This window comes from Entelurus aequoreus, linkage group LG02, assembly GCF_033978785.1.
Source record: "Entelurus aequoreus isolate RoL-2023_Sb linkage group LG02, RoL_Eaeq_v1.1, whole genome shotgun sequence".
NCBI classification, from domain to species: Eukaryota; Metazoa; Chordata; class Actinopteri; order Syngnathiformes; family Syngnathidae; genus Entelurus; species Entelurus aequoreus.
Window position 1 is genome coordinate 37,724,421 of NC_084732.1, and position 20,330 is coordinate 37,744,750.

The 20,330-nt window shown below is 41.3% G+C and overlaps 1 protein-coding gene across 1 annotated transcript in view; it reads left to right on the forward strand.

Moving 5' to 3' along the window:
- Positions 1–20,330, forward strand: part of LOC133633672 (CUB and sushi domain-containing protein 1-like) — a 1,183,208-nt gene that overhangs the window by 416,746 nt on the left and 746,132 nt on the right. Inside the window, exon 3 of the mRNA XM_062026293.1 lies at positions 12,423–12,535. Within this exon, the coding sequence (XP_061882277.1) occupies positions 12,423–12,535 (113 nt within the window). The remainder of the gene's footprint in view (positions 1–12,422; positions 12,536–20,330) is intronic.

Below are 20,330 nucleotides of genomic sequence, written 5' to 3' on the forward strand. Positions count from 1 at the left end.
CTGATAGTATTTAATTTGTATATTAGTTGATGATTGGGGGGGGAAAACATTTTTTCTCTCTCAGGCACTCATCAAAAACGGACACTTTCCCACCCCCTCTCCCTCATCTCTCCTGCTTGCTTCTTTGTTTTGACTTTCTTGTAGCTTCTTTTTGCACTGCTCTGTAAAATTTCTGAGAGGACAGTGCAGCAAAGACGCAACAAAATCTTTTATATGTGCCTTGCTAGAGGTTTTTTCCTGGGCTCTAACTAAACCCAAGCAGAAGAATATGGATTGATAGATGGGTTCCAGAGTGGTAAAATCTGTTAATGCTCTTTGATACTTGTCAGGTGTACAAGTCCATCCATCCATCCATCCATCTTCTTCCGCTTATCCGAGGTCGGGTCGCGGGGGCAGCAGCCTAAGCAGGGAAGCCCAGACTTCCCTCTCCCCAGCCACTTCGTCTAGCTCTTCCCGGGGGATCCCGAGGCGTTCCCAGGCCAGCCGGGAGACATAGTCTTCCCAACGTGTCCTGGGTCTTCCCGTGGCCTCCTACCGGTCGGACGTGCCCTAAACACCTCCCTAGGGAGGCGTTCGGGTGGCATCCTGACCAGATGCCCGAACCATCTCATCTGGCTCCTCTCGATGTGGAGGAGCAGCGGCTTTACTTTGAGCTCCTCCTGGATGACAGAGCTTCTAACCCTATCTCTAAGGGAGAGCCCCGCCACCCTGCGGAGGAAACTAATTTCGACCGCTTGTACCCGTGATCTTGTCCTTTCGGTCATAACCCAAAGCTCATGACCATAGGTGATGATGGGAACGTAGATCGACCGGTAAATTGAGAGCTTTGCCTTACGGCCCAGCTCCTTCTTCACCACAACGGATCGATACAGCGTCCGCATTACTGAAGACGCCACACCAATCTGCCTGTCGATCTCACGATCCACTCTTCCCTCACTCGTGAACAAGTCTCCGAGGTACTTGAACTCCTCCACTTGGGGCAAGATCTCCTCCCCAACCCAAGGTGTACAAGTGAACCACTACATTTTTGAGAACAATGACATTGCCACCCCATCACCAGAAAAACAAGTAAAAAACCCAGCATGCAACAACTGGTAACAAAAACAACAACGGCGGAAAACAGAGCTGTTTGTTGTCTTACAATCTAATGAAGTGCTTTTTCTGCCATGCCCCCCCTCCCATGTCTATGGACTTCCATCCATCCATCAATCTTCTTCCGCTTTGGATGGACTTTAACTTATCAAACAAAAATGAATAAAACCAATTTTTGTACGGATTTTATTTGATCAAAAAGAGAAAGTCAGGATTAATAGCTACAAAGAGCGTGATTTGTAGTGCACAGCTTTTCAAAGTGGGATTTGAAGAACGATATTGCAGGATACTTATAAAGCATGTTCCCTGGGGTCACACACACCCGCCTGGCATTGCACCGTGCGCCCCCAGAGGGGTCCGCTACGCTCCCTGAGAAGAACTGATCTAATATGACTTGCAGAGGCGTATGTATTCCATGGCTTTCACCCAGTACCCGTCTGAGCATTATCATTTATTGATCAAACCTGTGTATGGATGACATTTTTTTTCAACCCACCTAAGAGAAAAAGAGGAAGGTTACCATGTAGATCGGCCCTTTTAATCAGTGTGTTTCATGATTTTTCAGGTGGCTATTCAATAACATGACAATGAAATAATTTCAGCAATTTACTTAGCAACTGTACAACAACAACCACAAATCAATTCTGCTTGTTTTTGATGATCAGGTACATTCAGGAAATAATATTTACAATAGCAGCCATTTCTGAATCTGCAGCTGGAATCACTTAAACTGTCTGATACTTTATAAGTAGCAGGCATATTCCCACCTCCTTTTAAACAGACAAATATTAAATGTCACTCACGTAGTTAGTACTTAGGGTTATAGAAGCAATGATTACAACTTACTGATTCCGATTTATATTAATACAGATTATGTTTGTTTTTGATTAATTTTGAAACACAGTAGCGGGGTCGAGCATTGGTAACATGTTTTTTTTTATATTTACTGAGCAAATGTACAAACCACCCATCATAATGATAACAAAACATAAATATTTTAAGAAATATTTTTAAAATTGGTTTAAACCTAAACATGGTGTTAATACTGTAACACCAATGTTCTAATTGTTGTACATTATTGTGTGTTTGTGTGAGCTAACTCTTCTACAGTGTTTCTAAAACGCTGCACACACCAAGAAAATGTCAAAACATGTACCCCCACTGTGGCACATGGGGCTAGTCTTGTTAAACCACAAAGTTTGACCCCATCAAACCCTAACATTTTTCACACATCGCAATGAGCTCCAGAAAACACACACTGTAACTTCAGGTTGTTTATTCAAATGATGACAGAATTTAGCAAGCTAGCAAGCACATGCCTGTAAAATTTGAGCAAGACTGGTTCAAAAACACAGCCGCCATCAAACACAATGTTCAGGCAGGGACACAGGCGCAATGCTTACTAAACTTTGTTGAGAATATCTTTATTAGATGTTACATGTTACATATTGTTGTTGTTGTTTAACAAAGAAACACCAACACATTCCATTTAAAGCGGCGTGAATGAATAAATATTCATCAACTACCATTATTCACTTTAGTACGTCTCAAATTTTTCCTGTCATTACTTCCTGGGGGACGTCATTTCCGCAACCCCCCTGAATCAAATTACTATTGAAAACTTGATAATATTTATCTTTTTATCCGTACAACACACTGTGTGTGTGTATATGCCATTGCAAATGACTTGTCTTTTTCATTCCTGTTACAAACGTCTCCATCTTTTCGCCTATTTTTGCCCTGTACACATGTTCCTCTGTACTTACTACCACTACTGGGTAATAGTAGTAAGTACACATGTGTTCTTGTGTACTTACTACGCCTACTGAGTAGTAGTAGTAAGTACACATGTGTTCCTGTGTATTTACTACTACTACTCGGTAGGAGTAGTAAGTACACATCTTCCTGTGTACTTTCTACTCCTATTGGGTAGAACATGTATCCTGTCGATTGGATTGCAGTACTGCTGCCACCTCGCTACAGATTTGTGTATCGCTCTAACATAAATACTAGAGTGAAGACAACATATTAGAAATATCTCCTCCTGCTCGTGACCCCTCAGGGTGTCCCGATCCTCGATTTGAGAAACGCTGCAGTAAAGTATTCAAAAATCTGTCAGTTCATTTCATAGTGTAAGATGGAGAGCCCATGTTTCCCCCCCAACCTTGATTGTAGTCTGATTAATTTTCAATATTTAACACTCTGTATTGCATTGCCTAAATTATATATTGGTCCACACTAAGATGGCCGCCAGGTCACTTACCATGGCTGCTACATCGTGTTGACATATTTATTTAGTCCGTGGGTGTGTGTGAATATTTTTGAACACATAGTCCAGTAATAAAATACATTCTTTCAAGAAAGAAAGTAATCATCACTACTGACAGTAACAGTTAGTTAACTCCAGCCCCCAGCTAATAGCAGAATACTCCATGTAATTAAGTTCGGAATGGCAAATGCTCTGTGTTTGCCCATGTTGCATTATGGGCAATCTCTGCAGACAGCTTACCTTTGCTATTTTGCATTTAAAAGTTAGATTGGCAGAAGAATGAACAATTACACAATCATCTTATTAGCGAGATACATATTATTGCGTATACCATATTGCATCATTTCTTTGAACTGAAGCACCCTGTCTTTCATTAATTCGATAAAAAGTTTGATACACACAGCAGCACAAACCACCTCGGATACTTTACCCTCTTGAAAATGAGAGCCGTTAACGTGAAATGGACAATAACAGTGACTTTTATCTCATTGACAATACATCGGCGAAGCACTTTAGCTTCAGAGCTAATGTGATAGCATCGTGCTTAACTGCAGCTCGAAACAGAAGAAACATGCCCCTGACTGGAAGGATAGACCGAAGATCAACAATACTACTATTACTTCTACTCTCAGGATAAACTGATCCGGAAAGCCGGCCAAACTATTGGCACGCAGTTGGAGGCGTTTGTGTCAGTGAGGGACAGGAGGACACTGGACAAACTGCTCGCCATCATGGACAATCCTGCCCACCCACTCCACCTGACAATTAAGGGACAGCGGAGCTCATACTCCAACAGGCTCCTTCAACTTCCTTCCCGCACTGTGCGATTCAAGAACTCCTTCATTCCGTACTCCATCCAGCTGTATAATCACTCGCCATACAGCAATAGATGACATCTGCCTATTACCTGACACCTGACATGTTAGCTACTTCTCTTTGTTTATAATGTTTATAATGTCTATTTTCTATTTCCTGCTGGACCTACTCTCTATTTTATGCTGCTGCTGTCATATATACTGTATACACTGTAATATTGTTCACGGTCATTGGTTTATATTGTATATATGTTATAGACATAATATAATATATCTGTATATAAATTATTCTGTACACATATTATGTATATATTCGTATATATGTTAGATTTTTTTTTATAGCTTTTTTAGTCTATTTATACCTGCATTGTCCTTTCCATCCTTACACTTTCCATCATTGTAACTGAGCTACTGTGTTGAACAATTTCCCTTGTGGATCATTAAAGTTTGTCTAAGTCTAAGTCTAAGTCTAAGTCTAAGGAGACACTGAACTTAACCCTGGACTTGTAACCACCCGGTTAATGTTGTGCCGGCTGGCGAAGCCTAGCAATGCTACTGCTAACGACGCCATTGAAGCTATCTTAGCTTCGGGACCTCCTATCTGCTCATCACAACCCGAGCTCACCTGTGCTACAGCGATCGGCGGCTCGACAGAGGACTTCACCCCGTTCATCGACACGGTCGGCGGCTTGGCGGCGGCAGTGGAGGACGACCCAGACATCGATGAAGACAGCGAACCGGCGGCGAACAGCACGGTGGCGAACAACGCGGCGGCGGTCAACGAGGTGACTGTCGACAACAGTGCGGAGGTTTGGGTCCCACATCAACCTTAAGAAAGTCAATGACTTCACCATAAAAGTGGGTGACATTGTTATCACCAGGAAAGATGAGGTCACCTACCTAGGTTCCATTCTAGAGGCTAACCTTTCCTGTGATAAAATGGCAACGAAGGTAATCAAAAAGGTTAACCAACGAACGAGATTTCTCTACAGAATCTCCTCTCTGGTCAACAAAAGCACCTTGAGGATTCTGGCGGGAACTCTCGTTCAACCCTTTTTCGATTACGCATGCACCTCCTGGTACCCTAGCACCTCCAAAACCCTCAAATCTAAACTCCAAACATCTCAGAACAAGCTAGTCAGGTTGCTTCTAGACCTCCAGCCCAGATCACACCTCACTCCTACCCACTTCTCTAAAGTGGGCTGGCTCAAGGTGGAGGGCAGAGTTAAACAACTTGCACTGAGCCTAGTCTATACAATCCGCTACACCTCCCTGATACCGAAGTACATGTCAAACTACTTCCTTAACGTAAATGACCGCCATAACCACAACACCAGGGGGAGCTCCACTAACCACGTTAAACCCAGATTCCGAACTAACAAAGGTCTTAACTCATTCTCTTTCTATGCCACATCAATGTGGAATGCGCTCCCAACAGGTATAAAAGAAAGGGGATCTCTATCCTCCTTCAAAACCGCAATAAAAGTTCACCTCCAGGCAGCTACAACCCTAAACTAACACCCTTCCAGGATTGCTAATAATCAAATCTAAACAATCAAATGCAGATACTTTTTCTTATGCCTTCTGATCTCTCTCCCTCTCTCTCTCTCTCTCTATGTCCACTACTTGATGTCCATATCCTACCCCCCCCCCCTCCACACCCCTGATTGTAAATAATGTAAATAATTCATTGTGATTACCTTGTGTGATGACTGTATTATGATGATAGTATATATGATAGTATATATCTGTATAATGAATCAATTTAACTGGACCCCGACTTAAACAAGTTGAAAAAGTTATTCGGGTGGTACCATTTAGTGGTCAATTGTACGGAATATCTACTTCACTGTGCAACCTACTAATAAAAGTCTCAATGAATCAATCAAAAAGGTCCTCCTGGCCTCTCCCAAGGCCCTGGGGGTCTTCACCGCGTCACCTGGACCCCCCAAGGTCTACACGGGATACAGGGGATTCTTTGTACAAACCTGGTCGTTGTTCTCAACAATAACAACAACAACAACATCACCAAAACCCGTGAAACTTCTTCAACTACGCCCCTCCCCCATCACCTGGCCGTTGAACAATGTGCCTCTCTCCCCCTCCCCCAAGTCTCTCCACACAAACAGTGAATTGGACTGCAATACAACTCCATCTTCTGGTCAATACCTCTCCCCAGCGGACTCTGATGTTATTTTTGGTTCTAGTGGGCTGCACATCATCCACCTTAATGTGAACAGTCTCTCTGGAACTAAACTCGACTAAATCAGAGAAATGTTCCACAACAATGAGGTAAAAATCTTGTGTTTCTCTGAAACTAAATTAGATCAAAGTGTTTCTGACTCAGAGATAGAGATAGAAAACTTCTCGGTTATTAGAAAGGACAGGAATAAACATGGTGGTGGTGTTTGTATGTATATATTCACCAGGATATTAAATACATAACTCGCACCGAACTTAACCACAATAACCTTGAATCTGTATGGGCAGAAATCAAATTCACAAACGCTAAGCCGGTACTGATAGGGACTGTTTACAGACCCCCTAATCAGAGTGATTTCTATGGTGCTCTCAAGGAGTGCTTGGCTGGTGTAGACAATGTGGAGAAAATTATAACTGGAGATCTGAACACAGATATTCAACGCAGAGATGCACCTGTTTTCAGATCCTACAGCAAGTTTTGTAATCTACACGGTTTTCCCAGCTAATAGCACTACCTACAAGGGTGTGTGATTCCACCCAATCAACCATAGATCTCATTCTCACTTCAGACCGGCCTAAAATAAAAAATAGTGGGGTCATGATCTGTGGTCTTAGCGACCACTATCTAACCTTCTGCACCCGCAAAATAGCTAAACCCAAAGCCAATGGCCACAAAACAGCCCAATCCTGATCCCTTAAAAAATACTCCAGTGATTATTTCAATGTAAAATTAGATGAGTGGGACTGGTCCCCTGTGCTCACGAGCAACCTGGTCGATGTTGCTTGGGATCGCTTCAAAACAGCGTTCCTAAAGATACTAAATGACATGGCTCCTGTGAAAACAGTCAGGATCGAAGCCCGCTCCGAACCATGGATGAATCCGGACCTATTAGCTGCCATAAAAGACAGAGACAGAAAATACTCCGAATATCAAAAGTGTAAAACAGAAGTAGATAAACAACCCAATAATAACAACCTCAAATCACTCCTTTTAACTCTCAAAAAGCAATGCAATAACTTAAGAAATAAGTCAACCAACCTGACTAAATCCTTTAAAAAAAATTACATTAACGACAAATTAGAGGAAAACACAAATAAGCCACGTGAGCTCTGGAAAATTCTCAACAACCAGCTTCCCGGTTGCAGCCAAAAACTTAAAACCAGACTCACCAACATCAGCATCTAGGAGGGTGACTCCCTCATTACAGACAAAATGGAGGTAGCAAGCAGACTTAATGCCTTTTTCACCAGCATAGCCGCAGCTCTTGCCAACAAGCTGTCCCACCACTCTGGTCGCTTTGGTGTAGAACACATTAAAGAAAGCTAGGAGTATCCAACAATGATTTCAAATTAGAAATGGTCACAGCTGATGAGGTGCTTAAAAAATTGAGCGCGCTCCACCCAAACAAGGTCACCGGCTTTGATAATATTCCCTCCAGATTCCTCAGGGACTCTGCCTCCATCATTGCCCCAATCATCACGCACATAATACACCTCTCAATTTCACAAGGCCAAGTACCAAAATATTTTAAGATAGCAAGAGTAACTCTCCTCTTTAAAAAAGATGGCAAATTGGAACCTAGCAACTACCGACCTGTTTCTATTCTCAGTTCCATTTCAAAAGTAATGGAAAAAATAGTTTATGAACAGGTCGATAGTTACCTTGCCACTAATAAACTCATGTACAAATTCCAATCCAGCTTCAGAACTAACCACTCCACTGACACATGCCTTCTTTATCTGACCGACCACATCAACCGTGAGGTGGACGCGGGCAAATACTGCACATGGTCCTGCTGGACCTTCAGAAGGCCTTTGACACCGTTAACCACGCTATACTGTTGGATAAGCTCAGAGCAATCGGATTTAACAAAACCTCATCGAGCTGGATGCAATCTTACTTGGAGGGGAGGGAACTGGTGGTAGAGGTGAACGGCACTGTGCCCCCCCCTCTCAGTAAGCTGTGGAGTCCCCCAAGGCAATATATTGGGGCCTTTACTGTTCCTAATATACATAAACGACATGTCATCAGCATGCGACTGTGAATTGTTCTTGTTTGCGGATGACTCGGCCTTGCTGGTATCAGACAGGGACAAGTCACAGGTGGAGAAAATCCCCAGTGCTGAGCTCTGTAGAACTTGCACCTGGCTCGCTGACAAAAAGCTATCCATACACTTGGGTAAAACGGAATCCATCCTGTTTGGGTCCCACATCAACCTTAAGAAAGTCAATGACTTCACTATAATGGGTGACATTGTTATCACCAGGAAAGATGAGGTCACCTACATAGGTTCCATTCTAGAGGCTAATCTTGCCTGTGATAAAATGGCAACCAAGGTAATCAAAAAGGTCAACCAACGAACGAGATTTCTCTATAGAATCTTCTCTCTGGTCAACAAAAGCACCATGAGGATTCTGGCGGGAACTCTCGTTCAACCCTTTTTCGATAACGCATGCACCTCCTGGTACCCTAGCACCTCCAAAACCCTCAAATCTAAACTCCAAACATCCCAGAACAAGATAGTCAGATTACTTCTAGACCTCCAGCCCAGATCCCACCTCACTCCTACCCACTTATCCAAAGTGGGCTGGCTCAGGGTGGAGGACAGAGTAAAACAACTTGCACTGAGCCTAGTCTATAAAATCCGCTACACCTCCCTGATACCGAAGTACATGTCAAACTACTTCCTTAACGTAAATGACCGCCATAACCACAACACCAGGGGGAGCTCCACTAACCACGTTAAACCCAGATTCCGATCTAACAAAGGTCTTAACTCATTCTCTTTCTATGCCACATCAATGTGGAATGCGCTCCCAACAGGTATAAAAGAAAGGGCATCTCTATCCTCCTTCAAAACCGCAATAAAAGTACACCTCCAGGCAGCTACAACCCTAAACTAACACCCTCCTCGGATTGTTAATAATCAAATGTAAACAATCAAATGCAGATACTTTTTCTTATGCATTCTGATCTCTCTCTCTCTCTTTCTCTCTCTCTCTCTCTCTCTCTCTCTCTCTCTCTCTCTCTCTCTCTCTCTCTCTCTCTCTCTCTCTCTCTCTCTCTCTATGTATATTGGCTGTTAAGATTTCATCATTGATATATAAACTATCAGACTGCGTGGTCGGTAGTAGTGGGTTTCAGTAGGCCTTTGAAGTGCATCCGGCAGTGGAGGCTCCTCTATGGGGTTTTGGGGCACTAGGAGGTTAACCCCTTTACTACTGTTAACCCAGGTGGCCCTTGGCAAAGGCCTAGTACCTGACTGCCCCCTAGCCAGGGATACGGTGAAGACCTCAACGGCGGAGCAGGCGGAAGACGGTAGATTTAAGAACTACCACAACGGCTGCGATGGCGGAAGAAGGCTGCAGCAGAAAAGGGTCCCCAGTCGTCTTGCAAATCCATGCCACTGGACCCTGACCCGATTCTGTCAAGGATCGTGTGGTGACTGTCTGTGCACCAGTCTCCCCACGTAAAACAAAGTCACGCACAGGCATCCTCCATAAAGGGATACACCCCTACCAGGAGGATCGTCATACTCGTTCGAGTGACCGCCGATGATGAATATCCTACCAAGTCAGACCTACACTGTTCCAATATCCATTTCTCTGTTCTCAATTGTTGATGACCAGTGTTGGGACTAACGCGTTACTTTGTACTTTGTACTCTGTAACGCCGTTAGTTTCAGCGGTAACTAGTAATCTAACGCGTTATTTTTTATATTCAGTAACTCAGTTACCGTTACTGCATGATGCGTTACTGTGTTATTTTACGTTATTTTTTATGTAGTATCGGCTAGAAACAGAAGATCTGAGTGTGCTTTATTGCAGCGCTTCGGTGGAAAAGAAAAGGCGTGCTTTCTGTGGGTGGGGGCTTGGGGGGGACTCCCATACCGTAGTTGAGGGGCGCAGGGGAGACGCTCCTCCAGGGCCTATGTACTTCGGGGCTAACAACCTTCACTTTACCCGGCAGTGGGTCTTTACAGCTGAGGGTCGGCGGTTTGTTGCAACTTTGTGACTTTATTGGACGCAGCCATCCACCAAGCTAAAAGCACCTGCACGCACTCACTGTCGCCGGTCCCTCACTTCTCTCGCCCACTCACTCACTGACGTCACTCACCTCACATGCTGTCATATCTTAAAGGGCCACACACACACACACATACGCTACTCTCATAACAACTAACAAGACATCATGGCGAAGCCAGAAGTCAAGTTTTTTTAACATGGAGACATTCTCAATACTTTTCTTTTGTCGAGCACAAAGAAAATAACATTTTAGTTAAATGTAAGTTGTGTCTTGGATCAAAGATCCTATCTACTTAAAGTTAAAGTTAAAGTGCCATTATGTTGCAGCTATTTAAAATAGTTGTGTCAATTTGTTCTGGCCTGAAATAAATTGGCCCTTTGAAACATATCTTTGTCTTTGTGTGTTGTATGTAGACCACATTGCTTAGCAGAGTTCAGTGATGCAAATGCATGTCAAGTTGATCAACAGATTGTATTATTCTCCAGGGCAATAACAGTACTGAAATGAAGGCTAAAAGGGCATTAATGGGAGCCTTAAAAAAAAGGGGAAAAAAATAAGTAACTAAATAGTTACTTTTCACAGTAACACATTACTTTTTGGTGTAAGTAACTGAGTTAGTAACTAAGTTACTTTTTAAATAAAGTAGCTAGTAACTGTAACTAGTTACTGGTTTTCAGTAACCAACCCAACACTGTTGATGACTGATGATAACAACCAAACCTAACCCCCCCACCACACCCCGGATTGTAAATAATGTAAATAATTCAAAGTGATGATCTTGTGTGATGACTGTATTATGATGATAGTATATATCTGATAGTATATATCTGTATCATGAATCAATTTAAGTGGACCCCAACTTAAACAAGTTGAAAATCTTATTCGGGTGTTACCACTTAGTGGTCAATTGTACGGAATATGTACTTCACTGTGCAACCTACTAATAAAAGTCTCAATCAATCAATCAATCAATCAAGCAATCAAGCAAGGGCCAAAGTGTGTCGAGTCATTAAATCAAGCCTCCGCTGTGCTAAAAACCTAGCCTCTGGGAACAAGTTTGTCTAAAACCAGTGAAGTGAGCATTATTGTCTTTGATAATGCAAGCATTTTGATACAGCTCTTGTTGAGCTACATCACCTGATATTATGCAGGTGTAATGCCGGGCACACATAAACCATGCATGTTCTCTGTGAAATTATGTGAAATGACTACTTGTCTTAATAGCAATGCTTACAAGCACTGATTTATTTGAATGAAAGAGTCCTTCACTCCCTTTGAAACAGTTTCTCTCTACGTGGATTTAATTAGCTTTAATGCAGCCTGTGTTTCGTTGTTTATATAACCTTGATATTACCTTCAATCCCTAATAGAATCGAGTTTAGTCCCAACACAATAAAACATTTTTCATTTACTGTATACTAATCAGGCTCCATTACCCAGGCAGGTCGATAAACGACTTATCTCATTCAGCTTCATCCCTCTCACTTATTATTATCAATACATAGTTAAGCCATTTTTCCTATATGAACCCTCCCCATATCGTTCAATTGTCACCTCTAAATTCATTTTGAGAAGACCGTGACAGATCCCATTAAGCCTAGAACTCACTTTTCAGTATTAGATAATCGATTTGAAGCTTTTTTTAAAAACAATTTTATTGAATGTTTTACTGTGAACTTCTTAAATTACTATTTATTTGTGTTCATGTAAGGGGTGTCTAACATCTATCAGCAGCGTGTAAACATCTTGAGAAAAATACATTACTATTTCACTCACTTTTGCAATGAAGCGGGCAGCAGGAGGTCTAAGCCTAAAAGCTGGTGAAAGCAGAAAAGAGCTGTTCTTGGGGTTACCTGATCTCAAACCAGCAGGGGTGCTAATGGTTAGGATTGGGGTTTCGCCACAATACTTTCAAACAAGCTCGTCCAAATAATGTGTTTTGTATTTCCGAGTTTTTAACTTTTCATCCTGCTGTGTTAAAAATAATTCTGAAAATGTATTTTGTGTTTTCCTGTAGGTTGTCAGGGTTCATGCTGCCTTCTCCAATAGTCAGCAGTGGATCTATATTGGCCTTGTGGTTTACCACCGATTTCGCCGTGAGTGCACAGGGCTTCAAAGCTGTATATGAAGGTAAGGTCATGATTTAAACTGTGCAAATCGTAGTCAAGTTGTTGTGCTTGCAAACCGAATGGAAATTAGTCAAAGCAAAATGTTCCCTCTCGGCAGATAATGATGATCACTCTTGATTGAGTTGTGTGACAGTTGCAGTTTCAACGATTATATACCAGACCTGTCAACCTTCCCATTTTTGCCGGGAAATCCAGTTTGTTGTCCTTCTTTCCGTGTCTTCCTGGTCTCAGTATTTTCCTGAATTTTGATCTCTGTGAAAAAATAATCCGTGCTAGTGCCGCCGTTTGACTCAAGTCTCTGCAACACTCGCTCGTGACAGCAGTTTGCATGTTACGTGTGTCAATCAAGTCAACAACCCAAGAGAGACGGATGCACATGAAGACGAGGGAGAATACATTTCCGGCAAAAATTCAAAATGTGTGTAAATATCTTGGCAAAGAGGAGACTTATTAGATTTACCAAAATAAGAAGAAGTAGCTGGTCACACTCCCTCTTACTTTGTGTAAGTTTGAGGAAGAAATGTGACCGAGCTTGAAAAATGTCTCAACCATAAGCGCCATGAAAAAGCCTGGAATTGTGGTTTTATTTTAATTTTTGCAATATAACAGGTTTTGTTCACTAGGAAGCCTCATCACGTGATATTGTCACATGATATGAAGCATGTTAACAACGATACGTGTCAGAGTAAATCAATCAATCAATCAAAGTTTATTTGTATAGCACCTCACAGCATCACAATGGTGCACAAAGTGCTTTACAGCAGTGGTCCCCAACCACCGGGCCGCGGCCCGGTACCGGTCCGTGGATTGATTGGTACCGGGCCGCACAAGAAATTAAGAAAAAAAAAAAAAAATTTTTATTTTTTTATTTTTATTAAATCAACATAAAAAAAACACAAGATACACTTACAATTAGTGCACCAACCCAAAAAACCTCCCTCCCCCATTTACACTCATTCGCACAAAAGGGTTGTTTCTTTCTGTTATTAATATTTCTGGTTCCTACATAATATATCAATATAGATCAATACAGTCTGCAGGGATACAGTCCGTAAGCACACATGATTGTATTTCTTTATGACAAAAAAAAAAAAAATATCCGTGGGACAAATTTTCAAGCATTGACCGGCCCGCAGCTACAAAAAGGTTGGGGACCACTGCTTTACAGGACACATAAGTAAAGTAGTATAAGTTATAAATAAAACCACGCATATTAAAACAGTAAAAAAAATAAAAAAATATAAACCCTTTATGTCTACAAACACTTATGGCAATTGTTTTTAAAAGCCGGTTTAAACAAATGTGTTTTTAGTTGAGATGCAGTGGTTAGTGACATTATGTTAGGATGCAAGGGACAGGGGTTCAAGCCCTATCATGATCCATTTGTATTTATTTATTTATCGATTTATTGGCAATTTGTGATTTAAAATGAAAATCCCTCATTATTACCTATTTTACGTGATATTTCTCATATTTTGCAATGCAAATGCTGACAGATATGCATTTACTATAACATATTTTAACTGGAAAGGGCAAAATTAATAGAACACTGACATTACAGCAATGTCAACGTACTGTATATAAATAATTATATAGACTCTCGATAAAAACTTAATGTCGGAACAATTACATACCGTATTTTACCGACTATAAGGCACACCTAAAATCCTTTTCTTTTCTCAAAAATCATCAGTGGGCGTTAAAACCAGGTATGCCATATATATGTATTAATTCTGGCTGTGCTTTTTTTGGTTGTGGTACATGGTGTAATGATAAGTGTGACCAGCAATTGGCAGTCACACACAAGCGATACGCGTGGACTGCAGGTTGACGCCTGTTCAATACATGATGCAAGCAAGTACCGGTAAGCAAGCAACACTAAAACTTTAATGTTTCATTGAGAATATACAACATTACACACAGCCCTCTAAAATACAGTTTGTCAAAATGTTTTAGTATGACATTGGTAAGTCACAAGGCCGCACTGCTTGATGGATTGTTGAAGCATTACGGCTACCATAGTCAGACGTACTGTGCTTAAGCATACAGATATTAGGAAAGCATGCAGGTATTAGGAGTCGTATTATCTGGCGTTTTGTTTCGAATTAGTATGTAAAACTAACTTTTCTTACCTATTGGTACCTGCTTTGGGTATTTGGAATTTGTGCAAGTCCCAACAATGTGCGCGCGTCCGCCATTGTAGTCCACGCCTTAGTCAATTAGCTCCTTCACTTTTTCTATCCTCTTGTTGTGGGTCATTCATCGTCCGCTGTTGCCATTTCTAATATAATGTAGCGTATAGTTCTAACTTAGATCTGTCAGCAGACTCGTTGTGGAAGCGCTAAAAACTACAATAAAAGATGACGGGGAGAAGACGCTGTCGAAGTAGAGTCATGGAAATAAGACCACCCACAAAATGGCGCATCCTAAAGAGAGAGTCATAAAGCAGTTTGAAAATGGTCTGTAAAACATAATCTTTGCAACATTTTGACCCAACAACCACCTTTACATGTTATGTAGACCACAAGGACGTTTTCAAATGTAGAAAAACTGATCATAATATGACCCCTTTAATGCACCTTACAAAGTGGTGCACCTTTTGTATGAAAATAGACATGTTTATTGACGCTGCGTCTTATAATCCAGTGTACTTTATGGTTCAAAAAGTATGTTACATACGTTTAATCGACTATAATATTTGTTCAAATGAAAAAATGCATTTTTGGTGAAATTAAAACACAACTGAATTACGAAGACATGGAATGGCAGTCCTAAAAGTGGTTTAGGTAACAGACTTGGGTTGGTTCAGTGTTCAATGGTTGTGTTGATTTCAGTGAATAATGCTTTCCACCTATTCCTAGGTTTTTTTGTCTTGCAAAGGTAAATCAGGGGGCAACATAAGAGAAAAATGTTTTTTTTCTTTTGGTGGAGGGCAAAAGCTAAGGTGGGCTGCCCATTTTAAGGATCGGGTGGTGGTGACTCGCTGCTCACTGCTGCTGTCTTGGTTGCTTCAGTATTAATTGCCGCTGGTTTGCTTACACATTGTAATTGTACAGCTACATCTTACCATTTACTTACCGTATGCCTGCTCATCATTGCTACAATGAGATGTGAATCTGTTTTTGTCAGTGCTTGTGTGTTGACCTCCTTTTCTCAACGCAAGACTGCTTCATGTCTGTGTGCCTGTTGGCACTCAAATGCTGGGTCTGACCTTTTGAAGAGACCACACATACACAGCACACATGCACTTGTATAACAGGAGTTCATCTATGAATCATGAACTCTAAATATCAAAGACAATCTCAGATGACCAGATATGCACACTTACTCAGTAGCACTTCGTGTGCTTGTGTCGGTCAGAAGTCAGCCTCGATTTCTAGCATGGGGGGCACAAGGTTAACCAGATGGTGGTTTTCTCTAACATCAGCTTTTGTACACAGCAGGTCGGGCTTGTAAAAGAGAAGCAAAGAAAACACAAGCAAGGACACAGAGGCAGGAATTCACTTGAAATTCAGTAATTAAAGATTCTTTTGGACAATTAGATTGTCCACTTTTCCTCCTGCGTACACCTAATTTTGTCATTAACATTCCTACTTTACTCACTAAGAACATCTCTGTGGATGTGGGCATCCGTCGAGGTCATTGTATTTGCACGGCTTTGAAATGATCACAACTGAATTTGTCTTAAAACACTTTTTGCCTGCGATTACCATGCGATTGGTCAGACAAACTGCACATGTAATAAATGAAACTTAACTTGCTGGCTTAGCAAAATATTAAAAACATGTGTCCGCATGTTATGAGCACAGGTGAGACCACCTGCAGTGCATTTTTGCCTGTTACACTTGCCATTATCAGCTGGTAAGCAGGATTTTTTTGATACGGGTACCAACATCGATATTTCTTACCAATACCGATATTTATTAGTACGGTACGCTTGTCGGTACTGTATGTAATTTGGTGTAAACATAAAAAAAAATTTTCATTACCATTTGTATTACCACAAGAGGGGTTAACATCAGTATCCTCCTGTAATATCTCACAGCAGAGAAGTCTTTTCTCAGCACCTGCCTTTTAAAACCTCAACGAGTCAATTAAGTTAGAAATGCAAATTGCAAAGCAATTGCTAAGTCATCAGTTTGTGATGGCCACACAAATCTAAATATATACTGTAGATGTTTCTATTGGTCACAATTATACTCAACTGGGGCTATGATTGTTGTATGCAATTAATTTGCAGAGCACATACCTATTACATGTTATATCATACATAATTTATATTATGTCAGTACCATTAATTAGCATGTAGGGTAGTCGTGTATTAAAAGGGTACGATGGAGTGACTTTAGACACCAAATCAGCAAAGAACTACTGTAACTTCCAGACTATAAGCCGCTACTTTATTCCTACGCTTTAAACCTTGAGGCTTATTTTATTAATTTGTCTTTGCTAACGGCCATAATGTTTTCAATTTAACAAATAGTTTTCAACAGACACTGAAAAGGTGTGTTATTCGCTCACTGCAGGGGCAGCGAGTTGAATGTCTACAGTACTTCCTTCTGTTTAGTGCTTTCAACCGGAAGTACACATACTGTTCCATCTTTTAGTTGTCCATAGCGGTTCTGCTCATATGGATTCTTCATTCATCCTTCCAAGCAACGTTTGTAAGTTTTACAATATAACCAAAACTATTCATACTTACTAAACCGTTCCATGTGTGATGTCTCTAGGAGTGTTTTCATGCATATGTGTACAAGCTATGGTATTGTATTGTATTGTAATCAAGCTATTGTTGTTAGAATTAGCTAATATGCTAACAGGTTTACGAGTGTCTGTGTTATTATAATTAACTTACAATGGTATTCTGTTGTATCGTTCCGGTTTCGTAAATTCACCAAAACGTCACCGTGGACTTATTGAGTATGCTGAGCTGAGAGCTCGCTTCCGCAGCCAGTGGGTCCATTATGATGACTTCTGTTTTGTTTGATCAGCCGTTTTACTGCTGTGTTACAGGCACCGTTTAGAATCATTAAATGAGCTGTTTGCAACATTTACATAGATGCCTAGAGGGCGCTAACTTTCTAAATAATTTCACACAGTCTATCCCGCTTTCTTATGGCTTCTCGTACGTAATGACATAATTACGTATGTACGTAACACATGCACGCGCAGTAGCATTTAGTGTTGTTTGCTAATAATTGCAATTTGGATAGCTATTGTTACATTTCATTGAATGTATATTCTATAATAACAACATGCTGCACATTGCATGTTGCTTTACTTGGACTACTTTTGTGTGCACGCGCTCCCTGTGTGTACGTGTTGACGAGACCAGCTGAGTAACCGCCATAAACACGAATAATTATATCCGGGCTGGTAAAAAATGTTACTGCATAAAAAGTTATGTAACCATTAACGGTAACATAACTAGTCGGGGGTGTTCTTGTTATCTTTTTTGCTTTGAAAAATGTTACTGTGAAGAAGTTGCAAACAGCACCTTTAAAGGTATGTACATAAATATTTACAAAATTGTTCTGTGTAAATAACTTATTTCACAATGTATCGGCTTATAGTGCAGTGCGGCTAATATATGGTAAAATATTTTTTCTTCAAAAATTTTGTGGGTGCTTTATAGTCCGGCAACTAATTTCTTGCAAAACTGTTCACTTTACGCCGTTACCATGTAAAAAATATATATATTGGTCCTCTCAACAGCAACCACTCTCGTATGGAGATTTCACTTGTGTCAGCACACACACACTCGGCTGAGCCACTGACACGTTCACGGCCACACAAAAAGTCGGACAACTCCCAACACCACACATTAACTGTAACTGCCAGGTAGTTCCACTACGATGCGGTTCACATGCAGCCTATCAATGTCATTAACAGCTTGTTATGCGTGAGTGCCACCGTTTTGCAGGTTAGCTTGTAGCTTGTATCGGTGCAGCAGAGTTAAGAGGTGCTGATAACCCTTATAGTGGTGAAATGAACGGGCACTGTACATCTACACTCTCAATCAGATTTCCAGCGTCATTTATTAAGAATGGTAATTAATGGATGTTAATCATTTGTGGTGTAAAAAGTCACAAATGAGATCTGTTTATTTGTGGGTATCCACATTAGCTGTGCTCTAAAATAAATCAAACAAAGTTTATTTATATAGCCCTTAATCACAAGTGTCTCAAAGGGCTGCACAAGCCACCACGACATCCTCGGCTCAGATCCCACATCAGGGCAAGAAAAAACTCAACCCGATGGGATACAATGTTGTATGTGTTTACTAGGCCTGTTGCGAGTCAGTTCCCTAAGATTAGCTTCAATGTCGGGTGCTCTGGCCCCGGGAATACACTTCATTATGGCTGGTTTGCTAAGCTGTATGTTTCGGGCGATGGAGTCCCCTGTGACTAAGGTGTGGTGCCCGGTAGACTGGGGTGTAGGACTAGCTAAAGGGCTAAATCTGTTATGCGTCTCAACCGGTTCACCGTGGCTTGTAGGCCGCTTAGGGCTGCAATAAGCTGGGCTAGTTAGCTCGCTACAGCTAACGCTAGATGTGTCCACAACGTCTAAAGTTACGAGATTACTCTTACTTACTACTCATGGATAGGGCCAACCCATCCATGAGAACGGTGCTCAAAGAGCAGGGAGCCAGACTCACGATATTTCTTTCACCGAGTCGAGTTCTTGCTGTCTTCAGAGAAGTGGTCGCGACGTGTGGGGACAGATCCTTCAGACCGACGCCGCCTCCGTTAGCTTAGCAGCTAGCTAGCTGAGAGAGGGGCGGTGAGACAGAGAGCGTGTGATTTGCAAGGTAGATAAAACTACTAAGTGTGTTCGGGGAAGTAATAAAAAAAGCTGTAAAACAATTAGAAGCACACAGATAGAAAGATAATACTTAGCTTTTTTCGCAACAGCGAGCAGTCACTCACACAGAAATGTTTTCAAAATCTAACAAATGTGATTCGACTATGAAAATCCCTTGTCGAAGACAGCCCTAATACACATTTGGGGGAAAACTCCAAACTTTTACCTACGCGACAACTCTCAAACGTTCTTTTCTTGCTTTACAGCCAAGTATATATGGCTGTGCTGCTGCTGTAATTTCTCTGGCACACATAAACCTGCTGCTCTAAACAGGGCGTTTTATTGAGGCTTGTAAAAGTGTGTTTTTAATTTTTGAAATTCAGGTCGTTTTTCCATAGCTGGTCAGAAATATTTTAATCTGTGAAACGAGAGTTTAAAGGAGACATAGACATTTCCTTTACGAGACGGAGAGCCCACACTGTGGAGTGTGCGCAGGGTGGCGATTGACTAACGTCTCACAAGTTTAGGTTTTGATAAAAGCCCACCAAACTGAATAATCGATGTGCACACAGAGAGCTACGTAGGAATGGAAGAAAAGAGGACCACAGTAAAAATGAGTAGTTCAAATGAAGCTGTAAGTGGAGGAGAGCAATGGCTCACTGATAAAAAGCCAAGTTTGCAAAGCAGCCCTGCAAAGACGTGATAATCATCAATTAATTTGCCCCCAAAGCCAGAGAGCAGCAGGAGAGAGGTGTGAATGGAGACATTTAAAGTGAGAAGAGATATGACTGCGAACATTTGGGAGTCTCACAGAGGGGATTGTATCGGTCTTTAATCTACGTACATTAGGGATAAGACTAAATATTAACTCATGAATGTCATCATAATGATCAACATTAAACTTTACAGTAAGAGCTAACGTGTATTGTCATGTAAAAGAGTCCAAAAGACCCAATGGGATTTGTGTCAGATGTAATCCTCCCAGCTCCTTC